This window comes from Azolla caroliniana, unplaced genomic scaffold, assembly GCF_043228905.1.
Source record: "Azolla caroliniana isolate FFs.n. ecotype wild unplaced genomic scaffold, voAzoCaro1.0.p SCAF_7, whole genome shotgun sequence".
NCBI lineage: Eukaryota > Viridiplantae > Streptophyta > Polypodiopsida > Salviniales > Salviniaceae > Azolla > Azolla caroliniana.
In genome coordinates this window covers 4848909-4861857 of record NW_028230442.1, presented here as the reverse complement: position 1 = coordinate 4861857, position 12949 = coordinate 4848909, and the positions used below count along the sequence as shown (strand labels likewise).

General features: G+C 36.4%; 2 protein-coding genes across 2 annotated transcripts; both read right to left on the bottom strand.

The window, feature by feature from the left end:
* Positions 1-393: 393 nt before the first annotated feature.
* LOC147861647 (uncharacterized) lies at positions 394-2021 on the bottom strand. The gene has a single exon (XM_087322000.1). It carries the CDS (start codon positions 1951-1953, stop codon positions 1201-1203), a length of 753 nt encoding a protein of 250 aa, XP_087178126.1. The 5' UTR covers positions 1954-2021; the 3' UTR covers positions 394-1200.
* A 4284-nt stretch (positions 2022-6305) lies between these two features.
* Positions 6306-12209, bottom strand: LOC147861646 (peroxisome biogenesis protein 3-2-like). The gene is made up of 7 exons (XM_087323008.1): positions 12019-12209; positions 9262-9423; positions 8708-8907; positions 8471-8601; positions 8257-8384; positions 7032-7277; positions 6306-6956 (listed from the first exon to the last, which is right to left on the bottom strand). The coding sequence occupies exons 1-7, from the start codon at positions 12030-12032 to the stop codon at positions 6710-6712; spliced, it is 1128 nt and encodes a 375-aa protein (XP_087179134.1). The 5' UTR covers positions 12033-12209; the 3' UTR covers positions 6306-6709.
* Between the last annotated feature and the right edge of the window lie 740 nt (positions 12210-12949).

The following is a 12949-nucleotide window of genomic DNA, read 5'->3' as shown; positions in this document are numbered from 1 at the left end:
TTCTAGTTTTTTTTAACACTTGTGTCCCAAGTGCACTAGTAAATAATCACTCTAAAAGCTAGCAAACAAGAAATTAAACAATAGGCAGACACAGCAAATCAATAAAGGCGAAATACATTTGTGAATTAATGAAAAATGAATTGTTTACGGAATTAATGAAAACACAGACATTTTGGGGAGATGAAAGAAAATTAACAAGAATAGTTTTATTCTAACACAAGATTCTCATTTGGATATAAAACTATAGTAGTAAAAATATATTCCTTTATAACCACATAATGAACCATAAAGAAATAGTTCTCAACAATTGACGTAAACCAATTTATAAAGCATTATGGAGAGCCTTGATTCTTTAAGACTCCCAATTTACTTGCTAAGCTGATTGACGTAAGAGCCATATAGAGCCTTGACGTTCTTCACAATTGAAATGACACTGATCCCATTATAAGAGCTTTGACAAGAAATGAAGATGAGATGGCACAAAGAACAACATTGTTGCAAACAGAAATAATAGGGAAAGGATGAAGGAAACGGAAGACGGAAAAGTTTGGCTGATAGAGGACGCAAAAATCTGTCCGAAACTGCAGGAAAGGAGGACGGAGATTTTGTGCATGAAATAGCAGGGCGATATGATGCATTGACCTTGGACGGGAACTAAGAAACTACAGAAATGAACAAAATGTAACTGAAGAATATGATGCACCAAACTGCAGAAGAATAAGAAACCATGGCACAATGAAGAAACGACAGAATAGAAAGAAACCGTAGAAACACATAATTGAACAAATGGATTCTAGAAACGAAATACCAAAAAGAAACAATGGGAAAACGTAGGTGACGAGACTGATGCAAGAAATGGCAGAGAAAGATCGATGGTAAGTGGATTTTTTACATTAAAGTACCGGCACTAAAATTGATGGAAATTGGAGCAGAAAGACCTGACGAAAAAGTGATGCATTAAGAAAGTGACAAGGCACATTAACAGCTAGTAAACCTTCAAAACAGGTGCATCAACAAAATCTAGGGAAAAAGTAGACATTTTGTAAACGGTGGGAAGGGATGCGAAAGTCTTAACGGGAAAAAAAATAACGAGCTGGATAGAAAAACGAAAAGGAAAAAAACAAGATTTACATCATAAAATAACCGAAGGGAAAAACATTGGTATGGAGAATAGAAGTAATGGAAGCTTACTAAGATCAATTAGAGCTGATCCTCACAGTGAGTTTGAAGAACGAGATCAGAGGTAGGGTACGCAACACATGCAAGAACAAAACCTTTCTGTATCTGGTCTTCATCAAGAAAAGACTGATCAGATTGATCCACAGTTCCGTCTTCTTCTCCGTTGGCATTCTTAAGATTAAGAATCCTGACAGCACAGGAAGAACAAGCACCTGCACGACAAGAGTATGGAAGATCTACGCCTGCTTCTTCTCCTGCATCCAGAAGATACTTATCGCCAGGAACCTCCACCACAGTCTCTTCTCCTTCTGGCGTTATGAACTTCACCGTGTATGTGTCCTTCTTCTTCTTTTTCAAATCCTCATGGCTACTTCCTTTCCCTACTGCTGAGGCTCTGTACGGATTCCTCTTTACCGCAACATGGCCGTGGCTACCTTTACCGATTGCTAAAACTCTGCATCCTGACGTAGCTGCTGACACATCCACGTCTCCCATAGCAGGAAGTCGACGCATACTTACGTTACAACTGTAGGAGATATGTGGTAGCTTGCAGGATGCGAAGTTTGCACCATGGGAGGGAGCAGTAGGATGAGCAGCCCGATGCAGAAAGGACGGACAGGCGGGCGGAACGAAAGACGAAGACGAAGACGAAGACGAAGAAGAGCGAGAAGGGATGGGGGGGGATGTAAGCAGGTGGAGGGAGGTGGAGATAGGAGTTGGCATGGTGTGGTTAATGCTGCAGAGGATCGATGAGGAGGAAGCTGCAGCCGCCATAGCCGAGAATTAAGTCGCCGTAGGAGGGAGGGATCACGTACGGGGAAGTGGGGGAAGAAGCAGAAGCGGCTTCTACCTTTCGCTCTTCAGAATATGTCCGTCTCTTGTCTGTGTTAACGATAAATCTATTACTGCGACTGCGTCTTCTTCTTCTTCTTCCTTCTAGAAGCTTCTGCTTACGAGAGAGAGACAGACAGAGAGGCGCAAAAATATATGTGTATATATATTTGTACATACATACGTATGTATATATGTATGTATGTACGTATGAGGAAGCGTAGGGTGCTTATGCTCTTCATTTGTTAGTGGGGGGCGGGGGCGGGGTTGTTTAGAAATTAGAACACAAAAAAGACACTAGGAATGTTTTGGTTCACAAAAAAAAAGGAAGGACGCCATGCAAGCCTCAAGAGACTTAACATGCAATTTGTAAAGACCACCATTGAAGAGATCTTTTGGGGTAAGGCATCTTCTCTCCATACACCCCCCCCCCCCCCCTTATACCTATCCTATCACCACCATCGATCCATCCTCTTTCGAGGAGGGTCTCTATGACTCGCCTATTGTGGAGCTTGACCAAACAATGCAAAAGCTTCGTCACAAACTCACCTCCATTTCGAGGCTCAGGAGCAAAGCTTCTTGGGAGGGGGAAAGAAGGGGGGGGGGGGGGAGAAATGAGACTTGCTTGGCACCTTGACTTCCTTTTCGACCACAATGGAGTTGGATTTTACATTGGGTAGATATACGAATCCCCCCTACCCCTGGCTTGTGGTTTGAAAAAACATAGCATAACAATTGTTACTCTCAAACTTTAAAAGGATCCGAGGATGATTGATGATCATGATTTCGTTTCATATTGTTCTCCTTTAGGCTTGCTTTAAAAGGATCAAGTGACTAGAGATGTCTTTTTATCCTCATTTCATTTCCTATTCTTTGTCTCTTCTAGACTTGCCTTGAAGGACCATGTGACAAGGATGTTTTATTATCCACTCTTCAATTCGCATTTTTAGGCTTGGTTTTGAAGGATCTATGATGTTTTATGAACACTCGCCAATTTTTGGAATGGTTTGTCTTTGTTCTAGACTTATTTCAAATAATCAAGGGTGTTTAATGAACACGAAATAAATTTCAAGACGACATATATTTCAAATATATTCTCCCTTCTAGGCTCACTTTGAAGGAGCATGATGATTGTTGCTCATTAGTTGAGCATTTTGGCGTAAGAATTCGGTGAATTTTGTTACAACACTTTCATTTTGTCTTTAGACTTCCACTAAATCATGCTTTCTTATTGGATGTTTGGGAACTTGAGTATATGTATGCTTACAAAGACTATTATTTCATGTCCATGGTATGAGGTAATATGTTTGAGGTGCATATTGAAGTAGCACATTGCATATTCTCTCACTAGAATACCATTTTGTTTGAGCATATTAAAATAGGAACTACAATAATGGTTAGATGAATACCAAGAATCTAGATCATTCAAGTTGTTCATAACTCTTTATCGTGTCTAGGAATGCAAGTTGCATGTAGTGTAAACGTCTATGTTTACATTGAGTGGTTTTTCAAGTGATGCGTGAGCATATTAGGGTGGGAATTAGGGAAACATATACATGAGCACGAAGTGTGTACCTGAACTAGATTTTGTGCAAATGTTTCGAATTGTATATTTTTAACCCTCTATTTTGAAATGATGCAAGACTGCCACTTGTGGAGATAATAATCAAGTTTATAATGGATCTTGTGAAGATTTTGATCATTTGAGTTTCCTTCAATCATTCAAGCATTTGGGTCCATTAACATCTAGTTGTTACATACATTGTCCCTAGTGGCATTTACAATACATATAGTTACGGAGATGGTGACATTTATCACTTCAAGTAGTCTCTAACATTTTCTAGATTGAATATATGCAAGATTATTACTTGAAGGTCAAAATTGGTTGCTATTATCACTTCCACATTCTTAAATGTAATGCTTCACAGTGTTGGAATAGTGGTATATTTAAAGTGTTAGAAAACAGGTCCCTCCAGATGGGAAGTAAGCACGAGTCGGATTGGAGTCCAAAGAGACAACCTTGGATAAGAAAGAGTTAGAACCGGATGGGGGAGGGTGAATTGGATCAAATAGATCCGAAGTAGAAGCGAAACCGGATCCGGAGCCGGATCAGATATGGAGACGCATCCTTAGGACTTGGATGAAGCATTCGAAAATGGCCATATTTGTAAATAGGTTTTGTCGCACCTATTTTAGGCCAAAATTGTAAATAGTCATAAAGTTGTATTAGTATAAATACAACTAGGGCAGATCATTTAGAACAATAGATAGATATACAGTTGTTGTTGGTTGTTGCCTCAGTAACTGAGAGAGAGAGAGAGAGAGAGAGAGAGAGAGAGAGTCTGTGTGACTAACTCCTCCATAGTCGTCGGTCAAACAAAAAGACACTGACGCCAAGAAAATCAAGGCCATTTGTCAGACAAAGAAGACTCAAGGTCATTGCCTTGAGATTCTTACTTGGACATTCCTCTTACTGTTAGTGATTTTCTTGGAGTTAGTGAACTCCCGTGGTTTTTCCCTTTCCGGGTTTTCCACGTTAAAATCCTCAGACTCTATATCTTCATCTTTTGTCTACTCGTTTACTGTCATTTTGATCTTTGCACCAGGCACGCATGCGTAATATTCGGTTGTGGCCGGTAGTATCCTCATCATAAAGAGACTAAGATTTTAATCTAGGAGACTCAATCACACTGGAAACTTCATTAAACTGTAAGCAATGTGGAGAGATAGACTCCGAAGAATAACAAATGGACTTTCCATAGAGGTTGAAAAATATAGCCATGGTATGTTGCAATGGTTCCATATACATAATGGATAGACGTCTTCTTACTCCTTTATGTGGCCTTAAAGGAGAAACTATAAGGCATGTATTTGCAATCCAACTTGATACACCACAATTATACCATATAATAAAGTTTTCTTGACCCTTTGCCCAACTTGCAAAATATACTCATGGAACAATAGATGATTAAAGAGTAAAGGGATCGCTATTAGTCTTAGGATTGCATTTGCAAATGTATATCAAGAAATAGCACCACACTATTAGCCTTACTATGAATCAAGAAACGTACATCAAGAAGACATAGTACATGCATATAAATCAACAAGGTCATTGTTTTGAAGGAAATGACTCCAAAAAGATAGAAATCTACCTCCTCTTAAGGTTAACTCTTGGATATGTCTACAAGGCAATGATATTTGCATCCCTATTTGGAGGAGCAAAGGATATGCATGACCTTAGTGGCCTGATTGGGTTCATGAACTTTCATATTGTTCAATGGAAGCGTAAATCAATATTTTAGTGGTACTATTTTTTAACCTTTGGTTGTGGAATGTCAAATGTGATCATAGATGCAAATGTTGTTAAGTTTTACCCATTATCCATGGCAATCATCTCAACATTGTGATTATGAGTTTATTGGGATCTAACCTCATAAAACAATTCTAGATAATAATACTTCATTCAAGTCAGTGAACATATAAACTCTCTCATAAATACACCACTAAAAGAACATAAAGTGGATTATCATGCACTCAATTGCATTTTTTCATTGTGCAATTTAGTGGAAAAGTTTTTCCTAAGCCTCATTTCATGCTTCCCTTGTAACTTCCACACTTATCCATAGAGTTAAACATGTTATATAAGAGAGTATTAGATATTTGCATCATACAGTTCATGTTTAGGTGGAAAATTCAAACATATTTGGCACTAATGTTAGATAAGCGAAGGATTGGTGATGAACATTGCAATGCAGTGCATGACACTAATGATGAGGCAATGGCAACATTCCCAAGAAAAGCATGTAGGCAACTAGGCCCCTTGAGAAGAAAAAAAGTAAGAGAATTTATTCCCTCACTCCAACATTAGATTGCATTAGTAAGTTAACAAGCTTCACCTCCCAAACCTAAGCTACATAGTATGTCATGTTTGTTGTTTGCTGTTTTTGTATTATTTGCTATTAAGTATTATAATCATACTCGTAATATTTGGCACTCACATTCAAGGCTGGCTAACCCAACCTAATAACCAACTAGACGTTGTAATGTCACATCCACATTTAGCCAAGTAACATTGTTCCGTTATTTTGCCTCCTTTGCTAATTACATGACACAAAAAAAAAACATTAGAGTCTATTAGACCGAAGATGATTCACAACTCAAGTCATGAACTCAAATTAGACACATTGTGAAACGAAGACAATTTTATTGTTTTCTCCAAAGCTGCAAATAAAAGACTTGTTTTCTTGTGAAGTGAAATAATAAACATCATCCCTAGCTTCTATAAGATAGAACTCCCCCCAATTAAAACTTTTAATAATATTAACTTGGTTATACATTAGACCCTTCTAAAGAAAGACATGTGAAATGTGGAGAACAAAAGAGTTTTTAGAGTATCTTAAGTAAGTTCGGGCACCTAACGAGATTATGTAAGAGAAAGAATCTTAATAAAGGCCATACCTGAGTAAAAATGACAAAACCATGTAACAGCAAATACGAATACACATACACAGATATCTCTCACCATATATTACTTCCAAGGGCATCCTTCACATATTCCATCCCATGACACGAATAAAATACCACTTCCCTTGTTAAATTCCTCATCATGCGGAGACCCAGTAGTAATGATGGAGACCCAATTAGAGAAACCCACCTTTAACTTCTTAAGAATGTACCATCGAGCTTTTTCCATTCATACCTAGTTCCCAGCTGAATAAACTGTTGCAACAAATGACTGAAATTCTGGAAGGTTAGTGAGTTGCTGAATGAATGTGTTCTCAGTAGGTTGATCAAGCACCAAAGCTTCAATGGTTGACACAGGAGGAATCAACTTTGCAAATGGTATTGTGTCAGTATCCCCTCCCTTAAAGATTTCTCGAAAATTATCTACTACCAAATCCAATAATGCTCTGAAAGATGTTGTCAACACTTTATGGAATTCAACACTGCAAACAAAATAGTTGATTTGCATTGAGTGTCCGAGAAATCAAAGAGTTAGAATAAAAAAGTAGTAGCATTACCTCTCAAGAATGCCTCTTGTTTCATCCACCAAGTTACTCAACACTTTTTCATTGTCATGAATCAACTTTGTCTCTAATTGCCACATATTAGAGGCGACGGGTGTTGGTGAAAGCTCATCAGGAAGAACATTGTTTTTAGGTAGCATGTATGCTATCCACTTGGATTTTCCTTCCTCAAAGACATTTACAATGTGTAGAAAGATATCTCTAAGATCTATTAAGCTGCAAGGTTCTCTCAATGGCTTGCTAAACAAACAACAAAAAGGGCATTGACAAGTCACAATAAGCATAACAATGTTTACAAAGCTATCTCTAAGGTCTATTAGACCAAGGCTCACTCAAAGGCTTTTTGAAATAGCAGAGAAATAATAATCGGCAATGGTTTGGTTTGGTTTGAACCGAACCACGACACCGTGGCTTAACGGTTTGGTTTGGTTGAGTTCAGGTTCAAGTTTTTTTAAAGGTTCAGTTCGATTCGGTTTTAATGGTTTGAAACCGCACTTTAAACAGTTTGATAGTTTTTAAATATTATATATATATATATATATATATTTATTTAAACAACCTTTTCATTTTTAAGTAACAATCGGCAATGGTTCAGTTCGGTTTGAGAGGGTCAAAACCGAACCGTTTAAATTTTTTGAAACCTGAACCAAACCGAACCATTAAGCTGTTAAGCCGCAATTTCGCGGTTCGTTTGGTTCAAACCGAACTGTTGCCGATTGATATTTTTAAGCCTAGTTCTCACATTTTAACTTTAAGAGAAATCTTTAAAATTTTGAAAATTTGAAATAATAAAAAATTTTAAAATTTGAATTTTGACTAAGGTCAAAACCGAAACGGAACCACAAAACCGCAATTATAATGGTTTAACGGTTTGGATTTTTTTCTAACAGTTTGGTTTAAATGGGTCCATGGTTCGGTTCGGTTCAGTTCAAGTTCCAAAAATTTTAAACGGTTCAGTTTTGACACTCTCAAACTGAACTGTTATCGATTGTTACGAGAAACCTAGGAAAACTCTTAAATATCCTTGAATTTTTCATTATGTCCCAAAATGCCGTAAAGTTTTCTTTATTTCCCCGAATGCCCAAAGAAAACATTGACAATATGCACTGAATTGGTCTCAAGTATATCTTCTTTAAACTGAGAAAATAAGTGAAAATAAGCACTAAATGGCCTAAAGTAAATCCTCATGAAACATCGATTGTAAGCACTGAATTCTTACCTTGCCAACACATGTTCTACTGCCTTCTTGGTATCTGAAATAAGAATCTCCAATCCTTCATTAGGAAAAAACTCTGTAAATGCAACATACTTCTCCTGGATATTGCTAGAAATTCCATTTGTATGTTCCTATAGAGCATATTTCATCCCTTCATGAACCGATAGATAATGGTTCTTCATAAATTTGAATTATTTAATGTTGTTTAGAAACAAACCACTTTATCTGCTATTGAAATATCCCGCGCTGTATCAATGTATAGATGTCTTGCTAATACATTAAGTTGAATGCGAACAAATAGAAGTAGTAACACTAGTGCCCACATGGAAGTAACTGCCAGTGTAAAACCTACATTCCAAGGTCAAGAAAATGCCATATTCCTTTTATTTCAAAGATTCTTCATGTTTTCAACACAAAGTAAAACAGTTCAGGCTTAAAAAAGTATGAATCTCACTTCGTATTTTCAGTTCCTGCCATAGCTCGATTTTTTCTTTTCCTGAAAGAACTCTTGGGACCTCTTTTCCTTGCACCAGCTTTTCCGTCAAGGCTGACAAGTTCAGCTGATTTAGAAGTTGAGTTTTCAGTTGAGGCAAAACAAATGGCAATGTAGCTGAGTCTGATATCCGTTGTACACTCTGAAAATGGAGTTGTAACCTGAGGAGAAGAAATTTCATTTGAAAAGAGAAAAATTTATGATTTCGTTAAGGAAAAACTCCAAACACCCAAGTTTTTCTTTATTTTCCCAAATGCTTCTAAGTTTCCATTATTTCCATAAATAGTTTGGTCAACCACCTGAAAGCGAGAAAAAGGGGGATGAATTGACATATAATTGCCCAAATAGCATGTCTAATTGCACCAGGGGGGGTTGACCAAGGGCATTCAGGAAATAAGAGAAACCTAGAAGCATTTGGAGATATAAAGAAAAACCACGGGTATTGCAGAGTTTTTACCTTTTCTTTCTACTTGAAACTTTTTCCTTGATTGGAAAACAATGTAGAAATCACATACTGGGCTTCAACACGTTGCTCAGCTTGATGAAGAAGGTATGCATGTGTTTCCTTTTCTTGTAAAGTTTTGTAATGAGATTTGACAGTTTTATAGCAGACATATCCAACTCCTACCAATCCAACTGAAAGTATAAGTGATCTTTTATGCCTCCTAATCCAGCTCCTGAAAAAAGAGCAACACAGGTCAATCATAGAGTTCTTCAGGTATGATATCTGAACAGTTTTGGATAGATTCTATATTTTTTTCATTGCTTGCTGAAGGGTTTCAGACAGATTCCATATTTTCTTCATTGCTATCTGAATGGTTTTGGACAGATTCCATATTTTGTTCATTGATGAATCAATTCTAAAAACCAAGGATACATGTCAATCATAATCCAGGAGCATTATTAAATGAAAGATATTATGATTAGCAATAAAAGAATGCTACTCTCGTCTTTTCATGCTTCTTCGTGTATCTCAAGATGGTGCTTACATGGGATACTTATTTTAGATTTCATTAATATTATAACAATTACCATTAACATGTGCTGACCCATACAGAATAACCATGCATAGATTATCCTTATCCTTCAGTTTGATTGAGTGACAAAATTCTTTACACACCACCTCGTAAAAAACATTCTTTGAAGGTGTAGTTGGTTGAAATCTACATAACCAAAAGAATCCTCTGATAATATTAGGATGTCATCACACCCTTCTTTGTTGGTTCCAACTGAAAAGCATCTAGGTCAAGATGATGAATCACATGCTTCCGTCATTTTCTCACCAGCACCAGATAACCACAGTCTCAACAAAAAAGTGTGTTTCTACTTCAGAAATTAGAGGGGAAAGTTAACCTTTTACTGCAGCCAAAACATTTGAAAATTCTTATTTTTGATGAATGGTTTTTTGTGTTTTCTTTTTAAAGAGAAGGCCTTTAACCCTAAAATAAAATTTAACATCATTTATACGAAGACTTTTTAAATATGTATTTGAAAGCTTGATTCAAGATTAATTTAGAGCAAATTTAGCAAAATGTCACTCCAGTTTATCATATTTCAGCTTTGAAATTTACCCATGCTTACTTATTCTTCTTCTTTAGCTAATTAGGTTTCTTAATTTTCGAAATTGTGAATTTCAGAAATGATGATAAATAACAGAATTTGATTATCAGTTGCTAATTCATAACTAACGGTAACTGTTTTTGCTAATCAAACTGATTAATAACCTGATATGTAGTATTCGAGTATTGCTCTTGATAATTGGTAATGAAGTGTGATTGTGCATCTAGTCCATGCTGATTTTTCAGGAGTAATAAAAATTAAGATTTAAATATCATGCATTATTTAAGGAAGGTTGCAGACATTATAGTGGCATTTTGGTAGTTTCTTAAATTTGAGAGGTATTTTTAGCGAATTATGGGAAACTAGCGGATAATTTTTCATTGTCTCAAATATCAAATAGCACTGCTGACCAATGTCTGTTCTATTTGCACACCAATATCGGCTCTAAGCACACTCGTACACATTTGTAAAGTATCTACCGAGGGAAATTCATTCCAATACATCATGAAAACCTTAAAGAAATTATGTACATTTTATTTTTTACCTGAGTAACTAGAACATATGCTTTTTAAGTACAGAAAAAATCTTTATTCATTAACTACATATTCCACAGAAAATATCCATAAATGCTTAGAGAAACATATGTTGAACTAGAAACCAAAAAACTGATCTACGAAATCTGGTACATGCTTGTCAAATATCTAATGAGGAACTGCATGCCAATGTATCACCAAAAGCTTAAAGTAGCCATGGCAACTGAATTAATATTAAAGAAGTTTCTAAATTCTATGTGAGTTTTTGTCACCTAATTTTCTTTACAAAATAAACTCCATGAACAAATTTTCTTTTAACTATGAAGAACTAATGCATATGCTTCCATAATCATACAAAAACAGTACTGTCGTGAAAAGTATATACTCCATGGAATCTACAGAATATCTATGAACTTTTTAGAGAAAATGATTTCACACAAAACAAAGATCTTATCTAATACTATTGTACACTATTGATAAATATAATAGAGGGAATTCGTCCAACACATTATCAAAATCTTAGACCAACTGAGAGAACTGAAAGTGCTTCTCACTAATCTTTACGAAGTGTGCAAATTCTATAGAACATGTACATTTGAAGAAATGTTTTAGTTGCTTATTATTATAGGCTTTTTCTTAACTATAGGAAGTAGAACATGTTTCTGGATGTACACAAAAACCTTTGTTCGTTTCCAGATGCCATAAATAAATCCACGGCATTTTTTCCATAAATGTTTAAAGACTTGTAAAACGAGAACCACGAAGGCCTCTAAATAATCATTTAGACGGAAGCAAGAAGTGCTATGGTTTCTGTGGAGTATCCTAAATCCTGATTAAAAGAGATTAAAGGAAAAATGAGAGAGCTTTCTAAAGAGAATAAAGAGTATGTATAAGGAAAAATTTGGAAATCAATCTCTGGTTTTACACACACACAAGACACAGAAAGGGAGAGATTAAATGAAGAGATGAAGGAAACATGCAAAATACATATTTGCGAATATCTCTAGAGAAACATATAGTTTCTACAGTATGAACAGAACCATGAAGAACTCTAGTGAAACTTCAAAAGATAATGAACAATGATCTCTAGAGAAATGTGTAGAACTCGCAGAGGAAAGAAAATCAACAGAGAAAGAGAGCGACGGAAGCAAATGAAATATGCTGAAGGAATGTAAAAACCTGATGGAGAGCATCGTTCCAGGAAGACGTCCTGTGTCAGCGACACATGGTTGAATTCACCGAGAAGAATGCAGAGAAAGAGAGAGAAGGGAGGGACGACGGATCGAACGAAGCTATGGCGATGGCGATGGCGATTGCGAAGAGGAAGTGATGTGCGTATCAGAGGAGCATAATAGTAAAACGTAGGAAATACTTCTCGTTTCAAATAAGAAACCATGTACATACATACACTCATACATACATGTATACATACATGCATACATACATACATACATACATACATACATACATACATACATACACTCATACATACATGCATACATACATACATACATACACTCATACATACATGCATACATACATACATACATACACTCATACATACATACATATGTCCATACTTGAGCTTGAAGCTATTCCCCAAACATATGTAGAGTTTGGTTTCTTCGAGTTAATTCGAGTGGGTTAGGTCCCACTCGGTGTCTGAGAGACATTATCTGGAATGAGTGCTTGATAGAGATCAATCACTGCATGGTTCAAACCCATTGTTGCAGGGGACACTATCTGAGTGAACGTGTTACTCATATGCTTGTAAGGGAGATTTTTTGTAATTGGGGCGCTTTTAGCTTACAAACAAGAGGGACATGTCATGGAAACTACTTCCTAGGGAGAGAAAGAGGTGGTATATGAGTGTTTATCTTAAACTCATGTGCTCCTAGATCCACGAGAGGCCCCAATGAGCTATGGCACAATCACTCATACAATGCGTTGGTCACTCGATGAGATGGCAATTATTAGATACTTAAACGTAGATGGATAGGTCCTAAAAATAATAAACTAACCACAAACATAAAATATATATTTTGTCTTGAAAACCATTAGATTGTTTCTTACATAGAGATGGGGATGACTCATGAGGGAGAAGGGTGTC

Bases quoted from the DNA above. Each gene is read 5' to 3' on its own strand.
- LOC147861647 (XM_087322000.1), bottom strand. From the start codon at position 1,953: ATGGCGGCTGCAGCTTCCTCCTCATCGATCCTCTGCAGCATTAACCAC.
- LOC147861646 (XM_087323008.1), bottom strand. The intron at 8,908-9,261 runs GTATGTGATTTC...TCTTCTCCTCAG, and splicing joins GAGCAACGTGTTGAAGCCCA to GTTACAACTCCATTTTCAGA. The intron at 8,385-8,470 runs GTTTGTTTCTAA...TATGCTCTATAG, and splicing joins TTTCAATAGCAGATAAAGTG to GAACATACAAATGGAATTTC.